Source organism: Pseudopipra pipra, chromosome W, assembly GCF_036250125.1.
Source record: "Pseudopipra pipra isolate bDixPip1 chromosome W, bDixPip1.hap1, whole genome shotgun sequence".
Taxonomy (NCBI): Eukaryota; Metazoa; Chordata; class Aves; order Passeriformes; family Pipridae; genus Pseudopipra; species Pseudopipra pipra.
The window spans coordinates 39,696,791-39,722,776 of record NC_087580.1 but is presented as its reverse complement, the minus strand read 5'-3'; the positions used below and the strand labels follow the sequence as shown (position 1 = coordinate 39,722,776).

Sequence of the window (25,986 nt, the reverse complement as noted above, 5' to 3'; positions counted from 1 at the left end):
AAGCTGTCAGCAAAAGCTGTGCAATGCAGCACTGGATTGCACCTGTCGACCAAAAAGACTGCAGTCTTTTACCCAGCAACAAATGCCAAACAACACACACTAATGGAGGTGGTAAGTCTCCCTGAAGAGGAGCTGTTCTTCTTTCTTTCCTAACTCTGCAGCTTTCTAGATTGTCTTGGCTCAGTGCATCCTCCCACAGGACATTGGATATTTTGGATAGAGAGGCTGATGAGCCCTACTGGAGCCCTAGGGCAGCTGTTGGAAATGGCTGTGCCAGCTTCTCCATCCCTGCTGGCGCTGGCTCTGCAGGGACCTTTCCCACGGCTTGTGCTGGGCCACGGCTGCCCACTGCCAGCAGCCCTTGCCCTGCTGCCTGGGCCCCACAGGGCGGGCCAGCCCACCTCTCTCTGTGCCAGTGCTCAGCCTTCCAATGTGTACCTTGGCCACGCTCGGGGACTGGTCACTTGTGCGAATGAGCAGCGGGACCAGTGCACTCCACAGAGACGTCTTCAATTGCTTGTTGTTCCTCAGCACTGCTGAGCCCAGGTAGTCTCTGAAGAGGCAGATAAAGGCCTCTTGCATGTCGCTGCTCTCCTGGGAGGAAGGAGGAAAGGTGAGCTTTGGAAACAGCAGCCCCCTGCCCACAGTGAAAGGGGATGGGGATGGTGGCTGAGGGAGATGCCCTAGGCTCCGATTCCAGAGCAGGGACAAGTTGCACTGGGCTGCAAGGCCCAGAAGCCACCAGAGCCCAGGGGAGCAGAGCCTGCTGCCAGAGCTGCTGACAGGGCTGGGTGCAGGGCAGCTCTCACTGCCCAGTGCCCATCTCAGGGCTCACAAATCCACATCGGCCTTACCATGTCAGGGAAGCGTGAGAGGTTCTTCACCAGCTCAAATGGCCCTGGTGAGGGAGCACTGCCATGGTGGGCACAGAACCCCAGAGTGATGGAATCCCAAAAGAGTTTTGGTTGGAAGGGACCTTTCGAGGCCATCTGGTCCAACCCCCCTGCCATGGGCAGGGACATCTGCCACCAGACCAGTTTGTTCCAGGCATCAGCCCGAGTGGGGGACATGGGCCAGTGCCCACTGCCAGCAGCAGGAATCTGGGCAGGGCGAGGGTCCCTTGTTTGGCTTTGGGCTCTCCGACGGCCCAGGGGAATGCCATGAGGATGGGAAGCAAAGCCTGGAGCGCTTAGAGGTCCAAAGCCTTAAACATCAGCCCCTCCAGCTCCCAAACCTTCTCCCAGATCCCTTTGGCTGCAGCAGGAAGGGCAGCAGGAGGTTTCCTGCCTGCTGTGGGGGCAGCGCTGCAGGGGCCGCTCATGTCAGACCCCCCTCTCTGCTGGGGACAGCTTTGCTCTTGGGGACACCGCTCTGCCCCAGCCCAGGGACACCAGCACTGCCCAGGGCCGGCACCTTCCCAAGTGGGACCCCTCTGGGCACAGGTCCCCCCACCCCCAGGGACCCCTGCCTTTATAAAAACATCTATAAAATGTATTTACATTGTATGGGCCTGTAAAACAACAACAATCTATGAAATGCATTTACAGAACAACAACAAAACAACACCATAGAAACCATATATAGAATGTATTTACATGGGAAGAATCTTTAGAAAAGCAAAAATCAACAACACTCTATAAACCTTATTTAGAGAACAACAACAAAAGAGCAGCACATCAAATGTATGCACAGGAGATTCATATCCCTGTCCAATCTGCCTGCCAGTCTGGAAGAAAAGCCAGGACAGAGCCTGGCTGGGGATGGGAGCTGGATCTGGCAGGATGCTGCGGGGTCTGTGGAGCTGGGAGGGATCTGTGGGGCTGGGGGTATCTGTGGAGCTTTTTTAGTTTACAGTTAGGTATTTATCTTTGTTTAAGAAATGGATGCTTTTCCCTGGCATAATTGATACAGAAACAAACTCTATCCCAAGCAAATTATCCAAAAACATTAATAAGGTATTGTGCTTAAAAGGTGGAAAATAACCCTTGGAGTAATCTGAAGCTGGACACTGATGTGGGCTATTCCAAACACAACATCTGGCATGCAAGGTAGACAAAAGAGAAAAGCTGACAAGGTCCAGCAAGAGCTGGTGAGCCATGGACTACTTGCTGCCTAGGTGTGAAGAGCAATAAAAGCCTCCAGCCAAGGGAAGTTGATTTCACATGAGCTGTTGTTGACAGAAAGGGAAACTTTTTCAGTCAGAACAACAGGTCACCAGAAACAAAGACTTGTTTTTTCTACAAAATGGAAGGAAAATAAAGGCAAGAGTGAGGCTGCAGCTCTACACAATCATCATGAGATGGACTAGAACTAAAACTGAGGCAAAGGACTTCAGTAAGTGCAGCATTGTTCACACTGATAGTTGTGTCCTGGTTCCAGGGGCTGGGACCAGTTTACCACCATGTGGGTATAACCCAAACTGTGCATCCTTTGGAACCTGCCCAGTGTGTGACAGGAATTCCTGTCACAGGAACCACCCCAAGCAGTGCAGGAGGAGCCTCCCAAGCAGCAGTTGCAGGGCAGCAGGGACTGACCTGAGGTGCCTTTGGTGCCCAGGAACTCCCCACACACAGCCCCTCTCCTGCCCCGAGGGACCACCAGAACAGGGGGAGCCCAAAGGACTGGACTGGAGCAATTCAACAGACACTTTGGGGCCATTTTATGGACATTTTGCAGGGGTGGTGCACAGACTAAGGGAAGGAGACCTGTGTGTTATAGCAAAGAATGGGAAGGGGGTGGTGGGGGGTGAAGTTGTATTGAGTCGTGTGGGGCCTGGGCATGATGGGACTGGTGTGGAATAAGGGCTGGAATGTGCTGGTTTGGGCCGGGGTGGAGTTAATTTTCTTTGCAGGGGCTGGTGTGGGGCTGTGGTTGGGCTTGTGCTGAGCACAGGCTTGAGAACACAGAGGTGGTTTTGTTAGTGCTGAGCTTACCCAGAGCCAAGGCCTTTCCTGCCCCTGGCACAGACACACTGGGGAGGGGCTGGGGGTGTGGGAGAGGCTGGGAGGGGACACAGCCAGGACAGGTTTGGAGTGATGGAGATTGTTTTCCCAAGCCACCATTCCATGGGATAGGGCCCTGCTCTCCTGGAGGTGCTGAACACCTGCCCAACCGTGGTAAGCAGGGAATGAATTCCCTGTTTTATTTTGCTTCTGCGTGCAGCTTTTGCTTGTCCTTATTAAAGTATCTTTATCTCAACACACGAGTTTTCCAGCTTTTCCCCTCCCAGTTCTCTCCACTGTCCTGCTGGTGGGGGAGTGAGGAGTGGCTGGGAAGTGCTTGGGGGCTGCATGGGGTGAAACCACAACAGCCTTTGTTGGTGTCCAGGGTGGGGCTGGGAGTGTTAGAGATACTGACAGATGTGTCTGGGATGTGCTGCTGAAATTTGCAGCTGCTGGTGCTGTCTGGGGCTCCTGGCTATGTGTCAGAGTCTGGGGCTCCTTGGTGGCTGGAACTCCATGTGAACTTGAGCTGAAGGGCCTGTGACCTGTGGGGGAGTCCAGGGTGGAGCAGAGACCCACCTGCAACCTGGGGAGGAGCCCACACTGGAGCAGATTTGCTGGCAGGAGTTGTGACCTTTATTATCAATATGAGACTCCAGTCTTTCAGTTTAAGGCCATTGCCCCATGTTCTGCCAATACAGGCCTTCGTAAAACGTAACCCTGTGATTTCCTTAGGCTGTGAGCACCATGTGTTCATCTGCAAACACCATGGAGAGTACCCAGGGATCTCCCAAGAAAAGATTTGGAGGCCTCAAGCCCATGACCACTCTGTAGGGACTAAGGAGCTCTGGGCTCCATGGTGTGGAGACTGAGGACAGTGCAGGGATAGCCAGAGAGGGTTGAAGGGTGGTTTCAGGAATGAAGGATCTTTTTGTCATAGCAGGAAGCAGCATGAGAAATAAAGAAACAATGCCAAGTTCTGCTGGAGAGATCCAGACTGGAAACAAAGAGAACGGAGTTTCACCCTGAGGGCAATGGTGTGCTGCAACACATCACCCAGAAGGAGTCTGGATGAGCCCAAGGCTTTGTGTGTCCAGGGAGAGCCAGGGAGGACGCAGAGATGTCAGTGCAGGAAGGTGCCAGCCAGGTGGGGCAGCCGGGGGGATGACGACAGCCTGCAGGGAAAGGGGCAGGGCATGGACACTGTAGGACAGCCTGGGCTGGAGAGGAGACAGGGAGGGGGAGAAGCTGAAAGGCCCTGACAGAGCCACCTTCTGCAGGCCTTTGGCCAGGGCTGCTGTCTGTGCCCCTGATGCCAGGAGGAGGGGAGTGGCCCTTGCAGCCCTGGGGCCTCATGGCCTCCTTGTCCCTGCTCAGCAGCCTGGCAGGTGCCACCCCATGGTCCTGCCCTTGCCATTGCACATCCCACATCCCAGTGCCCCAGGAAGAGCCCTGAGGAATGAGGCAGGGACAGGATGTCCCTTCCCAGGGGCTGGGGGTCAGGCCTTGGCCTGTTGGATTAATGAAACAAGTCAAGGTTTCCTCAGCATCAGAGCCACCTTTCCCTTGCTTCTCCATCCTTGTCATCACTGTCTGCAGTTTTCTGCTCTAAATGGAACCTGGGGACACGTTCTCAGTTGTGTCCCTCAGTGAGACTCATTAGCACTACAAGAAAAATTAGTGTTTCAATCTCACTTTGACTTCTTGAAAAGTTGTTTGAACTTCCTCTCAGGGACTGAGTCTCATGTAAACAACCTCAATGTCCCCTGAGGGTCATGAAATGCCTGGGGCTGTTGCTGTGCTGCTGAGCTGGGCTGGGCTCCTGGCACACAGGGAGCTCCTGGCAAGCCAGAAGAGCTTCGAAGAGACAGCTCTGCTGGTGAGCAGCTCCTCTGCACAGCCCAGCAGGGCTGAGGGCACTGCCAGGGCAGCTCAGGGACACCAGCAGGGCACAGACACAGCTTCAAGGGGCTCAGCACTGGCAGGAGGGATGAGAGCTCCCTGCAGGAGGAATCTTGGCAGGGCTGCACACGGTGAGTCTGTGGCTGCAGGGCAGTGCAGGGGCAGCTCCTGGAGGCATCTCCTGAAGCTGGCCCAGCCCCAGCTGATGGGATGGGTGAGCAGGGGCTGTTTTGGGGCACTTTGGAAGAGCTGTGCAGCTGGGGGTGCAGCCAGGGGTGCCCAGGGCTGTGGGGCAGAGCAGGGTCCTGCAGCCCAGGGTGCTGTGCTGGGCAGGGACTCTGCTGCCTGCCAGGGGCAGCTCTCAGCCAGCCTGGGGAGCTGCTCCCAGGGCTGGGGCAGAAGGGCTGTGGGCAAGGACAGTGACTTGGATGGCTGAGTCTTTTTTGCACATAGGGTACTTTATGAGGCAGGGCTGCTCACAGCTGGAGAGACCTATAGGAGATTTCACTGGAGACTTTTCAATGAGCACAGAAAGGCAGGGGCTGTCTCAGAGCGGGTGACCCATTCTTCCAGTCTTGTGCTGTAATGGGAAGTACAAATTAATGTCTCATTTCAGAGGGCAGCACTGCAATTCCAAATCTGCTCTATTCAGAGGTGAATAACCAGGCAGTATCAGAGATCAGCACATGGTGCCTTACAGGCAGCATCAATGTCACTTTTCCAGCCTCCTCAGCGTTGTTCTGACTTTGCCATCAGAGCCTGCCCAGAGAGAGATACTCTGGGCAGTGCCCCGTGCTGCTGGGAGGGCTCTGCAGGGCAGACCTGAGGCCCCAGGGCTAGGATGGGATTTGGCAGCACTGGCAGGGCCCAGCCCTGGGCCCAGGGAAGCAGCTGCTGGCAGGGACAGCTCCAGGCAGCAGAGCCCTGGGCAGAGACTGAGAGGGAGCTGCTGCTGTAATGCCCTGGGAGGAGGTTAGGGCAGTTCTGGGCCCTCCCCTGCACTGCTGATTTCTTGCCCAGAACAAGCCCTTGATCTCCTCCACCACCCAGCAGAGCCCTTCCCTCCATGGCCAGGGGCTCAGTGACATGAGCTACCTTCCTGGCAGTGGAGCCCTGAGGAGAGGAAACTCCCTTTGCCCATCTCTTTGTCCCTGTAGGGCCTCCAGAGGAGTGGGGGGGAATGTCTCCATTTTCCCCTCCTCTTCATGCTGCCTTTGTTCCCAGCTCAGGTGGGAACTCTGGACAAAGAGTCTGCAGGACTCTCCATTCAGGATGTTACACCTTTAGGACATGCAGTTCTCTCCCTGGATGATCCTGCTGTGCTTCAGGTTGCCTTCCTGAAGGGCACAGCTCTCCCATTCCAGCTCTGTGTTCCCCACAGCCCCTCAGCACTGAGGCCATGGCAGTGGGGCTGGAAGGTGTGTGCAGGCAGCTGGAATGAGCCCTCTGTGCCCCTGGCTGGGAGGGCAGAGCTGAGATCTGCCTTGGTAGGATGAGACAGGATGAGGAGTTTGCAGATCTGGAGTCACCAGCTCCCAGCAGTGTCCAGTTTCTCCTCAGGGGAACACCTGGGTGCCTTTGCCCTCCAGCTCAAAGAGGTGACAGCCTTGAGCAGCTGAGAGCAGGGCTGATGGACAGACTGTCTGACCCACACTGCAGGAAGGGATGATCTCTGTGTCTCACAGGACCCACAAAGTGTCTCATAGACAGAAGTATAAATGCCAAGGATTTGTGCCTTAGGAATTCCACTCGCTCTGGTGGGGCAACCAGAAGTGAAAAAAACCAAAAAAGTCTGCCCACATCTCTACTCTGCAATGGGGTGAATTGGGAGTGACAATGATGAGAAGCTGTTTATTACCATGAGGGGATTTCATAAAACATCACACCTAGTTCCTATTTATCTGTTGTTGTAGGGCAGAACTGAGTCCTCCAGAACATCAGCAGAGCCCCCTGATCATTGGAGCTTTCTGAGCCAGAACTCAACAGAGCTCCTAAAATGGACCAGTCACAGATTCTTCGTGAGAGAGAAAAGTTAATTTGAGGGGTTTACATGAGGACTGGAATAGATTTTTTTCTGAGATAGCCACCATAACTTGTTACTGCCTTTTTCTTCTCAGACAAGTAATAATATACAAGGGAAGCTCATGTCCAACAGCAGCTCCATTTCCCAGTTCCTCCTCCTGGCATTTGCAGACAGGAGGGAGCTGCAGCTCCTGCACTTCTGGCTCTTCCTGGCCATCTCCCTGGCTGCCCTCCTGGCCAACGGCCTCATCCTCAGCGCCGTAGCCTGTGACCACCACCTGCACACCCCCATGGGCTTCTTCCTGCTCAACCTCTCCCTCACAGACCTGGGCTGCATCTGCACCACTGTCCCCAAAGCCATGCACAATTCCCTCCAGAACAACACAACCATCTCCTACATGGGATGTGCTGCACAGGCCTTTTTCTTTTATTTCTTCATCTCAGCAGAGTTTTCCCTCCTCACCATCATGTGCTACGACCACTACGTTGCCATCTGCAAACCCCTGCACTACGGGACCCTCCTGGGCAGCAGAGCTTGTGCCCACATGGCAGCAGCTGCCTGGGCCACTGGCTTTCTCATTGCTCTGCTGCACACAGCCAATACATTTTCCCTGCCCCTGTGCCAGGGCAATGCCCTGGACCAGTTCTTCTGTGAAATCCCACACATCCTCAATCTCTCCTGCTCACACTCCAACATCAGGGAAATTGGAATTACTGTGGTTACTGCCAGTTTATCACTTGGCTGTTTTGTTTTCAATGTTTTCTCCTATGTGCAGATCTTCAGGGCTGTGCTGAGGATCCCCTCTCAGCAGGGACGGCACAAAGCCTTTTCCACGTGCCTCCCTCACCTGGCTGTGGTCTCCCTGTTTGTCAGCACCTCATTCTTTGCCTACCTGAAGCCCCCCTCCATCTCCTCCCCATCCCTGGATCTGACCCTGTCAGTTCTGTACTCAGTGGTGCCTCCAGCACTGAACCCCCTCATCTACAGCCTCAGGAATCAGGAGCTCAAGGATGCCCTGAGGAAAATGATGACTGGATGATTTTCAGGAGCAATTAAGTGCCTGTTTTCTAGTGCATAGCATTCAGAATGGGACTCCTTAATGGCCCAGCCCTCCTGGTCAGGTTTTTCATGGAGGTCATCAGGTTGTTCTGACAATAATTTTCTGTGCAATGAAATATTATTATTATGCATCTGCCTTCCAATTCAGTGTCTACCCATTAAATTTGACCCAGAGGTGTATAAAGGATGAATTGTCCTCTCTGAATATTTAAACAAAATAAAGGACCCTGCAGTGCCTTCTTTGTCCAAGACCCTTCTTCTTAGCTGTTCCCAAAGGACAGCACACTGCAGGACAGGGGGGATTTGCAAATGGGAAGGGGACAATAATCCCAGCCCAGCAGCACTGCCAGGGAGCAGCAGTGCTTGGTCTTTGCAGAGCTGCTCTCTTTCCACTTCCACACTGTCCTCCTGAGCCCCTTTCTCGCTGTAAGGCCTGAGTGCTCTCTGAGCACAGTCCTGGGGGCTGGAAGCCCTTGGAGCACAGGCAGGGACAGGCCCTGGGAACTTCTGAAGCAGAACTGGGCTCCCTTACAGCATCTCCAGAATGCTGTGGGATCTTCAGAGAGCAGGGCATGTACTGGGTCACTTCTTGTGTGACCTTGCTCCAGGGCTGGAACTCTCCTGCAGTGTCCCCATGACACTCCTGCTCTCTGCTTTCCAGGTTTCATTTTCAGATCCAGTCTTCCCCTCCTGTTCACAGGGACATCCTGGGAGTGCTTCAGAGCTGCCATCCTGGGGCAGCTCCTGCCCAGCGTGGGCAGGCACAAGGTCTCTCCACTTGCTCCTCTCCCCTCCCCAGTGCCACTGTTTTCTGCAGCCTCCTCATCCTTGCCCAGCACAGCCCTCCTGGCACAGCTGGACACAGCCCTTGTTCTACCCCCTCCTCAGGCACCTGCCCAAGCCCCTCAGCTCCAGCCTGATAGCCAGAAACCTTCAGGACAGGGAGGCACTGGGGAAAATGCTCAGGATACTCATGGACTGCAGGGAGAGACCACTGGAGTGGTGGGTCTGTAGGGAGAAATCACTGCTGCATCCCTTCTGAATCACCCTCAGGACCTGGACAAGCCTGGATTTTCTCTTGTTTCCACGAGGGCCTGAAGTGTCAAAATGGCCCCTCGATTCCATAGGGTTCCCCAGTGTCCCAAGGTCCATTTGGCTCCAAAAAGGCCCTGTAGTGTCGCAGTGGCCCCTTGATTTTATGAGGTTCCACTGTGTCCCAGGGTTCGTTTCCATGAGGCACCACAGTGACACAATGGCTCCCTGGTTCCATAAGGTTCCAAAAGGTTTCAGGGTGCCTTTGGTTCCACGAGGTCCCAAATGTTAAATGGTCCCTGGTTCCACAAGATTTCACAGTGTCCCTGTGTTCCTGTCTTTCCATGAGGCTCTGCAGTGCCACAATTGCCTCTTGATTCCATGAGGTTGCACAGTGTCATCACAAAGCTGACCCCCCCCAGATGAAAGTTTGGGGGAGATTAGGAGGAACTGGGACAAAAAGGATTGGATATTCAGGGAAGGAAAGAGAGGTTTGGCATATAGAGAGGAGAGATTTTGATGAGGTAAAAATAGGTTCAGGGAATGCTGAGGATGCTGAAATACTGACTGTGCAAATATTCCTGATAGACCTTTATGCACTTTGTAACCTCAAGCCCCAACGCTACCCAGAAGTGCTGTTCCTCCCATGGAAAGGAATCCACTGCTCTAATTCCAAGCCAGAAAAAGCCCAAACCCAGAACTCCAGACTCTTATTTGTCCTCCAATGCCCACCCCAATCCCAAACCTGTATTACCAGTATGAAAAACCAAGCTTTAATCCTAACCCAGCCTAAAAATCTCTTCCCCTAATCATGAAGCAGACACTGCCAGCAGAACAACAAACCTCTCAAAGTTCTGCCTGATCCCCACCCTGAGCTCTAAACCCCAAGCCCTGACCATTAACCACCCCCACAGCCCTTGGGAGCAGGGCAAGGACCTGGAGGGACCAGAGCAGGCCCAGGGGGTTGGCAGAGAAATGGGAGGTGACCTGGATCTGCTCAGCTCTGCAGTGACCCCCAGGAGAAGGGCCTGGGCTCTGGGAGGGATGTCCTGTGGCACAGGGGCTCAGGATCCAAGTTCAGAAGGCCAAGTGCACATGGCAACAGCCAGAGCTGGTGCAGAGACATCAGGGAGGGTCTAGAAATGCTGCTGGGAGGGGGTGGGAAAGCAGGAGGGGTGTGTGCAGCCTGCAAGGCCAGAGCAGCAGCAGGGCCAGGGCAGAACAGCCTGCAGGAGAGATGGCCAAGGGCTCTGGCAGGGCTGCAAGGCCCAAAGGCACCCAGGCCTTTGTCCCCTTGCCTCTGGCAGCTGCCTCTGCCACTCAGGCCACCACAAGCAACTTGCCTTGCAGGTTCTGCCCTTGGTTTCTGCCTCGCCCCTCCCTCAGGAGCCTGGCAGGGGTTGCCCAGTTTTGGGCCTTTGTTGTTCCTCCCCCTCCCATCCCAGTGCCCCCCAAACAGCCCTGAGCCAGCCGGGAGGGACAGGATCTGCTGGGCCAGGGCCTGGGGCTCAGGCCTTGGCCTTTGTGCTCCACAAAACCAAGGCAGGCTTTGCTCAGCATTGCAGGGGCCTGCCCAGAGCCTTTGTCTGCCTGCACTCCTGGCCTCCAAGGAGCTGCTCCAAGGAGTCCCTGGGGAGGCTTTGTCAGTGCCTGCCCTCAGTGGGGCCCAGCAATGCTTCAAGGCACTTGGAGTTTGGCTTCTGACTTCTTCAGCAGCTGCTTCAATCTTCTCTCAGCACCTCAGGATCATGGGCTGGGCTGCAAACACACTGTGGGGCTCATTAAATTCCAGAAATCCCTCAGGATCTCTTTGTCTTCCTTTAATTGTCTTCAAGGCAATTTCAAAACAAGTCTTCCAAGTTTGTACTTTTTTTGTTTTAATTCAATTATAGATATATTTTAGTTCAGAGAAGAGGTGATAGAGGTGTTCTCCAGGTGATCTTGATGCTGAGTGTCTCCTCAGGAGACCACACTGACCCTGGATGATCAACCTTGCTCCTCACCCCCAGCCTCACCAGTTCTGACATGGCCCATCTTGGACTGACAGCTGATGCAACTCCAAACACACTGTGGACCCATTAAAACACTGAAAAACAAATTATTTTCATTCCTTTAATTGTCTTCAAGTCTTCAAGACTTCTACAGCTAATTGGAGTTGTTTTGTAGTTTAGCTAATGAAGAAGATTTTAAAGTGGACATCATGAAAAATACATTTTTTTTGATGAAAGAGAATTATTTACACAGAGACTTGGGATGCAAGAGGGTCAGGGCAGGAAGGATTTGGATCCAAAGACAAGGGGGCAAAAGACATTAGTAGCATTTATCATTGACCAATTGAACAGTTATCAGGTGATTCAATAGCATGTGCTGCAATTTTAACAGTGACTGAATTATAGATTCACAATAACAACATTCCCACCACAGTCAATTCACACCCGCACCCAGGCAGAGATGTGTGGACACATCAAGAGCTGGGGGTGGAAAGGTCCCTCTCCCAAATTCTCCTTGTTGTCAGGGAAACACTCCCCCAAATCCCTTTGTGTTTTCCAACAGACCAGGGTCACAGCTGGAGGAGTGTTTGTTGAGGGGCGTCAGAATTGTCCTGGGCATTAGCGAGGGTCTTTGGAGTGTTGGAAACTGGAGGGTTCCCGAGCTGGGAGAGGCTTCCAGAGGTGTCCCAGTGAGAGGGAGGTGCTGGGGAGCTGCCAGGGCCTCCCTCAGCCCCGCTGGTTGTGGGCTCACAAGGGTACTGGCTTTAGTTATCTGCTGAATTTCCATCCTGGTGTCAGGAATGACTGGGGTTTCCACAGTATTTGGAAATTCCATCCGAACAGTTCCATTTTGGTTACGATTCAGGCAGGGAATATTCCAAGGTTTTCAGGGGATGACTCCTTATCCTGTGTTCCCCATCTCTTACACCCATCCCAGTCAGCTGGATGGTTTATTGACAATGTGTCCCGAGGGGCGGCACCTCCGATGCCATAGAAACCCCTCCCCCTGGATTAGGAAACCTTTGGAATTCAGGAGGTGTTCCAGTGGAGCATGAAAATGAACAGCAATTTTCCTAAAGCCCAGACCCCAGCAGAACAAAGCCAGGCCCCCTCAGTGTCAGAGCAAAGGTCCCCCATCCCTGTGTCCCTGTGGCCGCTGAGGCGGCAGCGCAGGCCCGAGGCGGTGCCGGGTCCCGGTGCAGCCGGGGCAGAGCGGCGGCTGCGCGAGCGGCAACCCCGGCGGTGAGTGCGGCAGCCCCGTGGGAGCGGCGGCTCCGGGCACAGACGCCGGCGGCAGCCGCTGTGGCTCCTGGAACCGAGTGGCCATTGGGACACTGCAGGGCCTGCTGGAATCCAGGGGCCGGTGGGACACTGGGGAGCCTCTTGGAGCCAAGGGAACCCTGGGATGTTCTGGAACATCCTGGAATCCAGGAGCCATTGTGACACTGCAGGGCCTCATGGAACCAAAGGAATCCTGGAGAGATAGTGGAAACTCATGAAATCATCAGGGCCATTGTGACACTCCAGAACTTCAGGGAACCAAGGGTCCGTTGTGACACTGAGGGACCTCATGGAACCAAATGAACCCTGAGAGTTTTTTGAATCTCATGGAATCAAGGGTCCGTTTCTGGCAGGATGCTCTGCTCTGACAATACCTTAAAAATGATCAGAGAATGCAAACAATGCAAGCTCTCTGTGTTGAGTTACTGCTGGTGTCAAGGTGCTGTTTTTAATATTAAATTATGCTAAACCCAAAATGCTTCTTGAAACTTCAAACACACATCCTACCTTTTGAAGCAGGATTTGACAGATAAGCTGCTCCCTGGCCTGCAAATATGTCTGGCAGTCAAACCCTTGATAACTGTAAAAGCCTCGTCCAACTGTCATGGGGCAGATTCTTCCACAGACTTCCTTGAAGTGTGTGGAGCTTCTGCCATGAAGCAGGAACAGCTCTTCATGGTCACTGCCCAGGGGTTAAGTGAAAGACAGAGTAACTCAGAGTAACCCTGTCATTGTGGGGTGAGTTACCTCAATCTCTGCTTCAGGATTGTTTCTTTTTGCTGGCTTTGATCCAATTGCTTTAATTGAGTTACTTTGATAGACTCCACTGTCCTATCTTACACTATACTACTAGGAGTTTATGACTTTTATACTGTGCAGTAAATAATTCTGTTTAAGGTCTTTTGTCTGTTCACTTGTCTGATCAATTGTCTGTTCATTTGTCATAATAAATAATTATTTTATAAAAATATTTCAGATTTTTCATCACTAAAACCTGCAGGACAAAGTGATTGCATTACACCTCTAGAATTCCTTCAGTTGAAATCAAAATCTGAGCCTGAGATTGGATCCAGCCACAGCCAGGCTCCTCTCTGAGAAGGAATTTAGAAAGCAAGGGGATCCTTTGTGCACCTCGTAGCTCAATGAGATGGCTTCTGCCATCAACTTTGTCTAAGCCTTCCACCCCCCCAGCCCCAAGCCATGACACATGGGCATGTCTTGTGCATGCAGTGCAAACATGGACCCCTGAGCTGGTCATTTGATGTCCCTCCTTGGAGGGAAGAACAAGCCCAATGGCCTGGGGTGAGAGGCCAGTGCTGGGAGCGGCGCTGGCTGTGCCAGGGCACTGCTGGGTGCCCCCACCCTGAGCACTGCCACCCTTGTGCTGGTCACTGCTGTTTTCCTCTGCAGGGCGTTGTGTTGGGCACATCCTGGAGAGCAAAGTGGAAAGCAGATGGAAGCTTTGAGGCCCTGGCCTGAGGAGATGCCCCTGCAGGATGGCAGTGCTGCTGCAGAGGTCAGCTCTGTGCCAGCAGTGCCCGTGGCTGTCCCTGCCTGCAGTCCCTGGACAGTCCTGCAGCAGGACTGGGACCCACTGCCAGAGCACTGAGGCCTCCAAGAACACAGGGCTCTGAAGGACAATGTGGAAGGGAAGGGAGAGGAGGCCAGGCAGGAGAAGGGCTGCTGCTCCCTGGCAGTGCTGCTCTGCTGGGACTCTTTTCTGGCCCAGCTCTGACCAGAGGCACCGACCCTGCAGCTGCAGAGAAGTCAGAGAGGAAAGATGTCAGGCAAACAAGTCAATGCAGAGTTCTTTATTTGGTTTAAGCACACAGTGAGTACAATTGCCAATTTGTACAGCCTGTGGGCCAGGCTAGAAAGGAAAACACTGAATTGAAAATGGTGATTATATATAAAAAGATATATATATATATACCCTTATAAATATATTTATAGATATAAAGATTTTTTGATGTGAACAAATTCTCACAAAAATAACACTCCTATCAGAAGCAAAAATAAGAGAAGGTATGGTGGGCCTTTCATGAAGTCCATAACAGGATTGGCCTTTAATGAGGTAAATAACATGCAGAAGAAGGAGAGTTTATTGCTTCTGAAAAACACCCAGTTATCAGTTTCCTCATGGCATCCTTGAGCTCCTGGTTCCTCAGGCTGTAGATGAAGGGGTTCAGTGCTGGAGGAACCACTGAGTACAGAACTGATAGTGCCAGATCCAGGGATGGGGAGGAGATGGAAGGGGGCTTCAGGTAGGCAAAGAATAACGTACTGACAAACAGGGAGACCACAACCAGGTGAGGGAGGCACGTGGAAAAGGCTTTGTGCCGTCCCTGCTGAGAGGGGATCCTCAGCACAGCCCTGAAGATCTGCACATAGGAGAAAACAATGAAAACAAAACAACCAAACACTAAACAGGCAGTAACCATAATGAGCCCAATTTCCCTGAGGTTGGAGTGTGAGCAGGAGAGCTTGAGGATGTGTGGGATTTCACAGAAGAACTGGCCCAGGGCATTGCCCTGGCACAGGGGCAGGGAAAATGTGTTGGCTGTGTGCAGCAGAGCAATGAGAAATCCAGCGGCCCAGGCAGCTGCTGCCATGTGGGCACAAGCTCTGCTGCCCAGGAGGGTCCCGTAGTGCAGGGGTTTGCAGATGGCAACGTAGCGGTCGTAGCACATGATGGTGAGGAGGGAAAACTCTGCTCCAAATAGGAATATGAGGAGAAAAACCTGTGCAGCACATCCCATGTAGGAGATGGTTGTGGTGTCCCAGAGGGAGTTGTGCATGGCTTTGGGGACAGTGGTGCAGATGCAGCCCAGGTCTGTGAGGGAGAGGTTGAGCAGGAAGAAGCCCATGGGGGTGTGCAGGTGGTGGTCACAGGCTACGGCGCTGAGGATGAGGCCGTTGGCCAGGAGGGCAGCCAGGGAGATGGCCAGGAAGAGCCAGAAGTGCAGGAGCTGCAGCTCCCGCCTGTCTGCAAATGCCAGGAGGAGGAACTGGGTCATGGAGCTGCTGTTGGACATTTGCTGCCTCTGGGTTTTTGTTTCCAACACAGGAGAAGAAGACAGTAAGAGGCCAGTTAGCGTGGACTTATCTAAACAAAGTCAAAGCTGTATTCTACAGATACTCCTCATGTCACACACAGACAGCCTTTTGATTTCCTAGGAGATCTTCCTTCAGCTCCAGTGCTGGGTCCCTACTCAACAGCATTTTCCCTGTTTTAGCATCACTGTGCTTCTGTACAGGGGTTTCACATAACAAGGAGATGTTTAGGGACAGGTTTCCAACCTGAAGGGGAATTCACACATTGAAAGGAAACCTCAGGGAGACAGCCAAGTGCCCTTATGAGAGCATTTGATTTAAGCAGACTCAGCTCCTTCCCCAGCACCACAGGCTGCACTGGTAGGGGTCATATTCCATTTGCAGGTGCAAAAAGGACATCTCAGACTAGTCCTGATGGGTCTAGCAGAGGTGATGCTGGTGCTGCCCACAGGCAGAGCAGTGGCTGAAAGCCCATTAGGAAGCTCAGACAGACCTACTGAGCACTCACAGTTCAGATGTCTCGGGGACTTGTCAAAATTAATATTTTCTTAATGATTTATTCCTCCCATTCCTCAAGAGTAGGAAACTGGAAACACAATCTCAAGAAATTTCCTTAGCCTTATAAAAATCTTCATCTTGGAAATACTCTGGGAGGGAGCTGAAGTTCTGAGCATGTCCTCCTCCTCTGCACTCCAGATACTCTCAGAGTTGCACTTACAGAATCTGTAGTTGATGGGCAGATGCCTCCAAAAGCTGGAGTCCCATTGGTCTGCATGAACAGACTTCCTGTGCCAAGATCTGTTAAAATTCTCCCCCAGTGAGGTCTCAGCATCATTCTACGTCTGACAGCCTTTAACTTCTCTCTGTCTCACTCCCCTGCCCTGGGTGCTGCAGGCAGTGCCCTCAGCCCTGCTGGGCTGTGCAGAGGAGCTGCTCCTGCCCAGAGCTGTCTCTTTGAAGCTCTTCTTGCTTGCCAGGAGCTCCCTGTGTGCCAGGAGCCCAGCCCAGCTCAGCAGCACAGCAACAGCCCCAGGCATTTCATGACCCTCAGGGGGTTTGGCGTTGTTTACATGAGACTCAGTCCCTGAGAGTAAGTTCAAACAACTTCTCAAAAGGTCAAAGTGAGTTTGAAACACTGAAGTTTCTCATAGTGCTAATGAGTCTCACTGAGGGACACAACTGAGAACGTGTCCCCAGGTTCCAGTTAGAGCAGAAAACTGCAGACAGTGATGACAAGGATGGACAAGCAAGGCAAAGGTGGCTCTGATGCTGAATAAACCTTGACTTGTTTCCTTAATCTGACAGGCCAAGCCCTGACCCCCAGCCCCTGGGAGGGCAGATCCTGTCCCTGCCTCATTCCTCAGGGCTCTTCCTGAGGCACTGGGATGTGGGATGTGCAATGCCAAGGGCAGGCCCATGGGGTGGCACCTGCCAGGCTGCTGAGCAGGGACAAGGAGGCCACGAGGCCCCAGGGTTGCAAGGGCCACTCCCCTCCTCCTGGCATCAGGGGCACAGACAGCAGCCCTGGCCAAAGGCCTGCAGAAGGTGGCTGTGTCAGGGCCTTTCAGCTTCTCCCCCTCCCTGTCTCCTCTCCAGCCCAGGCTGTCCTACGGTGTCCATGCCCTGCCCCTTTCCCTGCAGGCTGTCCTCATCCTCCCGGCTGCCCCACCTGGCTGGCACCTTCCTGCACTGACATCTCTGCGTCCTCCCTGGCTCTTCCTGCACACACAAAGCCTTGGGCTCATCCAGACTCCTTCTTTGTGACATATTGCACCACAACACTGACCTTGGAGGGAAATTTCTGACTTCTTGTCACCAGTCTAGGCCACCCTTGGTGGCACTAGTTCTTTCTTAGGCTGTTTTCTGACAGGAAGAAAAGCTCCACCAGCTCTGACACCCCCCTTCCAGACCTCTCAGGCTACTCCTCTACTGTCCTCAATCTTTTCACCACTGACCCCTGAGTCCTCAGCCTCTATATACGGGTCATGTGCTTGAGGCCCCAAATTCCTTCCTGGGAGATCTCTGGGACCTCTCCAAGGTTTTGGAAGATGACAATAGAGTGCTCTTATCCCAGGAAACACAGAGGGACACTTTTTTCCAAGGGTTGTCTTGGCAGTATGAGGCACAATATCTTTAAACTTTCTTGCACAAGGGAGCTCTGAGCTCTGGGTACGGAGGGAGGTCCAAGTGCCAACCACTGGAGTGGGAGCTACAAATCATCAGGGCTTGTGTTCTTTGGAGGGCCAGACACTGGTGAGAGTGGTGTGTGTGTGTGCACATGGAAGGAGTTGAAGGGCACAATGAACTGTCTCAAAACACTGTCAAAGCAGGAAAATCCCATAAGGCGCCACAACACATAAGCACTGGTGGCAAACAGGAAGGCCTTTAATTCCAAGGCCTAAAGGGAGGTGAAGCTTTGGAAGTAGCCCCCAGGACAGAATTGCACTGTGCAGAGTGTTGGAAAATCAGACAGCCCCAACAGGAAGCCAGGGCTGGTAAGGCAGGTCTGGGGAACCCCTCCAGACAAAGATTCCCACCTGCAGACTGGAAGCACAGCGGGCAAAACTCCCACCATGGCAAGCTGTGGGAAAGGAAGCAAGTCCTTGTCCACATGCCAGCCCAAGCTGTGGGAACAGCATCTACCCCCCTGAATACCCAGGGCTTGGGCTGTATAAAAGTGATACCCCAGAAGCACAACTTGGGGACCCTCCACCGAGCAGAGCAGGGTGAAGAAGGACCGGTGGGAACCTCAGGGATCTCCATGGTGTGATACATTTACTTCATCTCTGTCTCTCTCTCACTGGCTTCCCACCACCCCCTTCTTCTCTCTCTTTCTATTTATTTCTCTGTCTCCTATTTACTGTTAAATCAAACCTGGACTGCTGACTTTGGCACATGGTCTCCTTTGCAGCTGAATTTGGGCAGAGGTGTCTCTTAATAACGGGAACCTGAGAGTATCCATGAGGTTTTACAGGGTGGGAATGGCCACTGGATTCCATGAGGTTCCACAGAGTCTCAGGGTCCATTTGGCTTCGTAAGGCTCTGCGGTGTGATAAGGGACCCTTGATTCCATGGGTTTTAAAAATGTCTCAGGACTCCTTTGTTTCTAGGAGGCCCCACATATCACAGTGGCCCCTTGGTTCCATGAGATTCCGCAGTGTCCCAGGAATCCTTTGGTTCCATGAGGCCCTGCAGTGTCACAGTGACCAGTAATTCCATGAGGTTCCACAGTGTCCCAGGGTTACTCTGGTTGAATGAGGTTCTTCAGTGTCAGAGTGGCCCCTTGATTCCATCATTCCACAGTGTACCAGGGTCCATTTAGCTCTATAAGGCTCTGCAGGGTGACAGTGGTCCCTTGATTCCACAAGGTCCTGAAATGTCTCAGGGTTCCTTTGGTTCCATGAGGCCCTGCATGTCACAAAGGCCCCTTGACTCCATCAGGTTCCACAGTGTCACAATGGTCACTTAGGCTCAATAATACCCTGCAGCATAAGAATGTCTCCTTGATTCCATGAGGTTCCACAGTGCCAATATGGGCTCTTGATTTCTTGAGGTCCACAGTGTCCCGGGGTCCCTTTGTCTCCATGACGCTCTGCAGTGTCACAGTGGCCCCTTGATTCCATGAGGTTCTGAAAAGTCTCAGGGTTCCTTTGGTTCCATGAGGCCCTGCAGTTTCACAGTGGCCTAATAATTCCATGTGGTTCCACATTGTCCCAGGGTTCCTTTGGTTCCATAAGTCCCCGAGGTTCCTCAGTGTCACAATGGCCCTTTGATTCTATAATGGCCTGAAATGTCTCAGGACTCCCTTGGTTCCATGAGGCCCTTCATGGCACAATGAATCCTTGGTTCCATGAGGTTCCACAGTGTCCCAGGATTCCTTTTATTTCATGAGGCCGTGCAGTCACAATGGCCCCTTTATTCCAGGAGGTTCCACAGTGTCCTTGCTGGAACACACAGGGCTGCAATGTTGTCACCCCTGCAGAGCTGCCTCCAACTCTGGGCTCCAGTACAGGAAGGACATGGACCTGTTGGAGCGAGTCCAAAGGGGACCAGCAATAGGATCAGAGGGATGGAGCAGCTCTGCTGTGAGGAAAGGCTGAGAGAATTGGGATTGTTCAGGTTGGAAAAGAGAAGGTTCCAGGGTAACCTAATTGTGGCCTTCCAGTGCCTGAAAGAGTCAACAAGAAAGATGGACAGAGACTATTTACAAAGTCCTGGAGTCACAGGACAAGAGGGAATGGCTTCACACTGACAGAGGAAAGGGTTAGATGGGATATTAGAAAGAAAGTCTTGACTGTGAGGGTGGTGAGATCCTGGCACAGGTTACTCAGAGGAGCTGTGGCTGCCCCATCCCTGGAAGTGTTGAAGGCAAGGCTGGATAGGTCTCAGAACAACCTTGTGTAGTGTCAGGGGGTTGGAATAAGTTGTTCTTTAAGATCCCTTCCCACCCAAACCATTCCATGATTCTGTGACTGGTGGGAGATGTGGTGGTCGGAGCCATCTTGGGCACAGAGACCCCAAAATGGTGGAGCTTTCCTTTCTGAGTGAAGGAAGGAGGGGGCAGCAGAACTGACACCTTGGATTGCTGGTGGTCAGACTTCAGCTCTGCAGAGGGATCTGGACAGGCTGGATCAATAAGGCCAAGTGTCAAGGACTGCCCTTGGGTCCCAACAACCCCCTGGAACACTCCAGGCTGGGGGCAGAGGGGCTGAAGAGCTGCTCAACAGGAAGGGACTTGGGGGTGCTGCTTGACAGCGGCTGGATATGAGGCAGAGGGTGCCCAGGGGGGCAAGAAGGCCAAGGGCATCGTGGCCTTTGTGGAGAAGAGTGTGGCCAGCAGGAGCAGAGAACTGATTGCCCCTCTGTGCTGGGCACTGGGGAGGCCCCACCTGGAGTGCTGTGTCCAGTTCTGGCCCCTCAGTGCCAAAAGGCCCTTGAGGGGCTGGAGCGTGTCCAGAGAAGGGAACGGAGCTGGGGAAGGCTCTGGAAAACATGTCTGCTGAGGGACGGCTGAGGGAACTGGGCTTGTTGAGTGTGGAGAAGGGGAGGCTCAGGGGGGACCTCATTGCTCTCTGCAATGACCTGAAAGGAGGTTTTAGTGGGGTGGGGGTTGGTCTGTTCTGCAAAGCCTTTAGTGACAGGAAGAGAGGAAACGGCCTTAAATTGCATCAGGCAGGGTTCATATTAGATGTTAAAAAAACCCTTTTTCCACTGCTGAGCTGACCTCCCATGGTCTGCAATGTCCCTTGGGTCAGTTGGGCTCAGCTGGCCTACTTGGGTCCCCTGCCAGGCTCTTGCCCTCAGCTAAGGAAGGAATGTCCCAGTGTTGGTGCTGTGCTCAGCAGTGGCCAAAACACTGGGGTGTTCTCAACCCCCTTCCAGCTGCCAATGCCAAGCCCAGCCCTGGGAGGGCTGCTGTGGGGAACTGAACTGCAGCTCAGCCAGACCCAACCCAAATATCTATGGCACATATTCTATACAATCCATCCTTAGGTGTTGTATGATAGATCTGTAAGATATTACAAATAATAAGCAATAATAAGGCAAGTGTCCTCCTTAGGGACACACCCACAGCCCCCCAAACTACTCGCTGGGTTTGTTCCCTGGGGGTGTCTGCAGCAGCAAGCACAGCCCCACACTGACTGCTCTGGGCTGTGCAGGCATTTGTGGTTCTGCCTGTCTCACACCCCCCCAACCTTGGGATGGATCTGGATGTCACTGGATGTGGTGTCACAGGGGAGCTGTGATGTCATATGATGGATGTGACGTCATAGAGGAGCCTTGATGTCACAACAAGGATATGATGTCACAGTGGAGATGTGATGTCATATATGGATGTGACGTCATAGAGGAGCCTTGATGTCACAACAAGGATGTGATGTCACAGGGGAGATGTGATGTCACAATAAGGATGTGATGTCACAGGAAGGATATGATGTCACAGGGAGCTGTGATGTCATGGGAAGGTGTGATATCATAGGGGATCTGTGATGTCAAAGGGATGTTGTGTAGTCACAAGGGGAGAATGTGACATCACAGGGATGATATGATATCACAGGAGAGGCGTGATGTTATATTATGGATGTGACGTCATAGAGAATATGTGATGTCACATGAAGGATGTGATGTCATATGATGGATGTGACATCATAGGGAAGATATTATGTTACAGGAAGGATGTGTAGTCACAATAAGGATGTGATGTCACAGGGGAGCTGTGATGTCACATGGAGGATGTAATGTCACGAGGATATGTTATATCACAGTGATGATATCCTGTGATGATATCACAGGAGAGGTGAGATGTCATGTGATGTATGTGCCGTCACAGGGGAGATGTGATGTCACAACAGGAATGTGATGTCACAGGGGAGGTGTGATGTCACAGCGAGGATGTGATGTCACAGGCGAGCACGGGATGTCACAGGGATGATATGATATCACAGGAGAGATGTGATATCACAGAGGAACTGTGATGTCATAGGGGAGTTGTGATGTCATGGGGAGGATGTGATGTCATATGGTGAATGTGATGTCATAGAGCAGCATTGATATCACAACAAGGATGTGATATCACAGGAGAGGTGTGATGTCACAGGGGTGGACGTGACTGGGATGATATGAGATCACAGGAAAGGTGTGATGTCATATGATGAATGTGATGTCACAGGAGAGCTCTGATATCATAGGACAGATGCGATGTCAGAAGGGGAGGATGTGATGTCACAGGGATGATATGATATCATAGGAGAGGTGTGATGTCATAGAGGAGATGTGATGTCATATTATGGATGTGATGTCATAGGGGAGGATGTGATGTCACAGGGATGATATGATATCATAGGGGAGGTCTGATGTCATAGAGGAGATGTGATGTCATATTATGGATGTGATGTCATAGGGGAGGTGTGATGTCACAGGAAGGATGTGATGTCACAGGGGTGATGTGATATCATATGATGGATGTGACGTCATAGAGGAGCCTTGATGTCGCAACAAGGATGTGATATCACAAGGGAGATGTGATGTCATTGGGGAGATGTGTTTTCACAGGGAGGACGTGATGTCACAGCGGATGATGTGACGTCACAGGGATTATATAATATCACAGGAGAGGTTTGATGTCATAGAGGAGATGTGACGTCATATTATGGATGTGACGTCATAGAGGAGATGCGATGTCAGAGGGGAGGACGTGATGTCACAGGGATGATATGGTATCACAGGAGAGATGTGATGTCTTATAATGGATGTGACGTCATAGGGGAGATGTGATTTCATGGGAAGGATATGATGTCAAAGGGGAGATGTGATGTCATATGATTGACGTGACATCATAGAGGAGCCTTGGTATCCCAACAAGGTGTGATGTCACAAGGAGGATGTGATGTCACAGGCAAGCACAGGATGTCACAGGGATTTTTTGATATCACAGGAGAGATATGATGTCATATGATGGTTGTGATGTCATAGGGGACATGTGATGTCACAGGGAGGTTTGATGTCACAGGGGATGACGTGATGTCACAGGAAAGTTGTGATCTCACAGGAAGGAGGTGATGTCACAGGGGAGATGTGATGTCACAGTGCAAGTGTGATGTCAGAGGGGACGATGTGATGTCACAGGGATGATTTGATATCACAGGAGGGTGTGATACCATATGATGGATGTGATACCATAGAGGAGATGTAATGTCACAGGAAGGATGTGATGTCATATGATTGATGTGACATCATGGGGAGATATGATGTCACAGTGGAGGAGTGATGTCACAGAGGAGTTTTGATGTCACGGGGAGGACGTGACGTCGGAGGGTTGATATGAGATCACAGGAAGGATGTGATGTCACAGGAAGGATGTGATGTGACATGGGAGGTGTTATGTCATAGGGGAGATGTTATGTTATATTATGGTTGTGACATCATCGAGGAGATGTGATGTCACAGGGGAACTGTGATGTCATGGGGAGGTGTGATGTCATAGGGGAGATATGATGTCACAGGAAGGATGTGATGTCTTATGATGAATATTATGTTTTAGGGGAGATCTGATGTCACATGGGAGCTGTGATGTCATAGAGGATATGTGATGTCACATGGAGGATGTAATTTCACAGGGATGATATGATATCACAGGAGAGATGTGATGTCATAGGATGGATGTGACATCATAGGGGAGATGTGATGTCATAGGAGAGGTGTGATTTCACAGGAGAGATGTGATGTCATATGATGGATGTGACATCACAGAGGAAATGTGATGTCACAGGAATGATGTGGTGTCACAAGTGGGCTGTGATGCAACAGGGGAGGACGTGACATCACAGGGATGATGTGATATCACAGGGGAGCTGTGATGTCTCGGGGATGTGTGACATCATAGAGGAGATGTGATGTCACAGGAAAGTTGTGATATCACAGGGGAGGTGTGGTGTCATGGGAAAGATGTGATGTCACATGAGAGCTGTGTTGTTATGGGAAGATATGATATCACAGGAGAGATGTGATGTCATATGATGGATGTGACATCATAGTGATGATATAGTATCACAGGAAGGATGTCATGTCACAGGGAGGATTTGACGTCGTAAGGGGAGCTGTGATGTCACGGGGACAATGTTATGTCACGGATGATATATCACGGGAGAGATGTGGTGTGATGTGATGGATGTGACGTCATAGAGGAGCCTTGATTTCACAGCAAGGATATGATGTCACAGGGAGGATGTGATGTCATAGAGGAGAGGTAATGTCACGGGGACAATGTGATGTCACAGGGATGATATAACAGGAGAGATATGATGTCATATGACAGCTGTGACATCAGCTGTGATGTCACAGGGGAGATGTGTTGTCACGGGGAGGATGTGATGTCACAGGGATGATATCACAGGTGAGATGTGATGTCTTTTGGTGGATGTGATGTCATAGGAGAGCTCTGATGTCACAGGAGAGTTGTGAAATCACAAGGGAGAGTGTGACGTCTCAGGGATGATATGATATCACAGGAGACATGGGATGTCATGATAGATGTGACCTCATATGGGATATGTGATGCCATATGGGAGGTGTGATGTCATATTGAAGTTGTGATGTCACAGGAAGGGTGTGATGTCACGGGGAGTATGTGATGTCATAGAGGAGGGACACATCCCCCTCCCCAACTTTGCTCCAGCTAAAGCCTTGGAATTTGTATTTTTTTCCCTTGGGTTCAAGGTCAGGCTCTTTTATTTCCATGGATGTCTAGAGATGAGTTAAGGGGAGCTCAGACCTTTTGGTGAGGAAGGAGTTGTTTACTCTGGAGTATTTGAACTCAGCCTTTGTTCCTGGTTTCTTCCCACTCTTTCAGAGCAGTTCATTTCCCAGGGTGAAAGCTCTGATTCCCCAGCACAGTCAGGTTCTCCTGAGCTCAGGATCTTTCACTGGTCTCATTTTTCTCCAGTATTAATTCTGTGCCAAATTCTTGCTTCCTAGGTCAGTGAAATGTTAGAAGAGAGAGAATCTCACCTTGATCTTGGACAGAACACTTATAGACGTCTTTATTCTATTGAATTCTTCCCTTCTAGTTCTGGATGACAGGACACCCACGTGGAAAGTCCCTCTTCTGGTTTTCAGGACTAAAAAGATGCTTTTCTGATGTTGGTATTTATTGGAGTGTTATTTATTCAACTGTGAGGGTTGAATTGAGTGTTCCTTGCACTTTTAAAAAGTGCAACCCCTCTAATCTGTTGTTTTAAAAACCATGCATTAGATGTCAGACGACATAAAGACAGCACGTAGAGATAACCCTGATGTAAGTGATGGTTGCAGTCATCCCGTGTATGGATAAAAGATTTCCAAGGCTTTGTTCCAAGGCTGCTGCCCCCCCCGGCCTGCTGCCCCTGCACCCCTGGGAGCTGCCCACTCGCTGTCCTTACTGCCTGCACAGCGCAGGGCTGGGGGGAATTGAGCCAGGCAGGAAAAGGGAATGGCGGCGATCGCACGGTGCTGAAATGATACGGGAAGGAGCAAACAGCCTGGCTGGGGGAGCACAGTTTGGAAAGGGGGCGCAGGGAAAACCCACTGTGATGTTTTGGGGTAAATAAGAGAAAATAAACAGAGGAGGGTCCCCTTTCAGATATGGTTTATAGATCAGTGCGCTGTGTATAGTGTAAGAGAGCTTCAGAAATGTAAGAATGCAGTTTCTACAGCTTTTACTACAGTGACATGTTTTTTATAAAATATGTAAAGAGACGATAAGTTGGGTGTTAGGTTGGGCTTTTTTTGGTGGGTTTTTTTGGTTTTGTTTTTTTTTTTTTTTTTGCGGATGCTTTTCCCCCCCAAGCCTCCCCAAAAGAAGCTTTCTTGAATGTACCTTTTTACAACTGATTTGAAGGATTAGTTTAGATAAGCCTCTTAGAGTAGATGCATTCCAATGAAATCAGGGCACATGTTTTTTTGGCTCTGGTGCAAGATTCAAACTAATTTTTTTCTTCCTCTTTGGCTCAATTAAAAGCCATCTTAAAACACTCCCAATATATTGTGTGAGTGCAGGGCTTGAGGCGTGTGGGATTGAATGGAGACAGAGAAAGAACTAACATTCAGAAACATATCTGCTTCTCTGTCTCAGTTAATAAACCCCAGAGTTTGACACATTAATAATATCCATAGCAATTGTGATTTGACTATATATTGTGACCTGCATATGCACATGTGAGCATAA

The 25,986-nt window shown here is 51.4% G+C and overlaps 2 protein-coding genes and 1 long non-coding RNA gene across 3 annotated transcripts in view; 1 reads left to right on the top strand and 2 right to left on the bottom strand.

The window, feature by feature from the left end:
• The window catches only part of LOC135405704 (uncharacterized), a 614,579-nt gene that overhangs the window by 270,378 nt on the left and 318,215 nt on the right, over positions 1–25,986 (bottom strand). The gene's annotated exons all lie outside the window — the stretch shown is intronic.
• On the top strand, positions 6,989–8,019 carry LOC135404698 (olfactory receptor 14J1-like). Its single transcript, XM_064639438.1, has 2 exons — positions 6,989–7,896; positions 7,989–8,019. Exons 1-2 carry the CDS (start codon positions 6,989–6,991, stop codon positions 8,017–8,019), a joined length of 939 nt encoding a protein of 312 aa, XP_064495508.1.
• On the bottom strand, positions 14,289–14,920 carry LOC135405554 (olfactory receptor 14J1-like). Its single transcript, XM_064640263.1, has one exon. It carries the CDS (start codon positions 14,918–14,920, stop codon positions 14,297–14,299), a length of 624 nt encoding a protein of 207 aa, XP_064496333.1. The 3' UTR covers positions 14,289–14,296.

Coding starts and splice junctions, on each gene's coding strand:
- LOC135404698 (XM_064639438.1), top strand. CDS start 6,989: ATGTCCAACAGCAGCTCCATTTCCCAGTTCCTCCTCCTGGCATTTGCA. Junction 7,897..7,988: donor GATGCCCTGAGGAAAATGAT/GACTGGATGATT, acceptor CCTCCTGGTCAG/GTTTTTCATGGAGGTCATCA.
- LOC135405554 (XM_064640263.1), bottom strand. CDS start 14,920: ATGTGCTACGACCGCTACGTTGCCATCTGCAAACCCCTGCACTACGGG.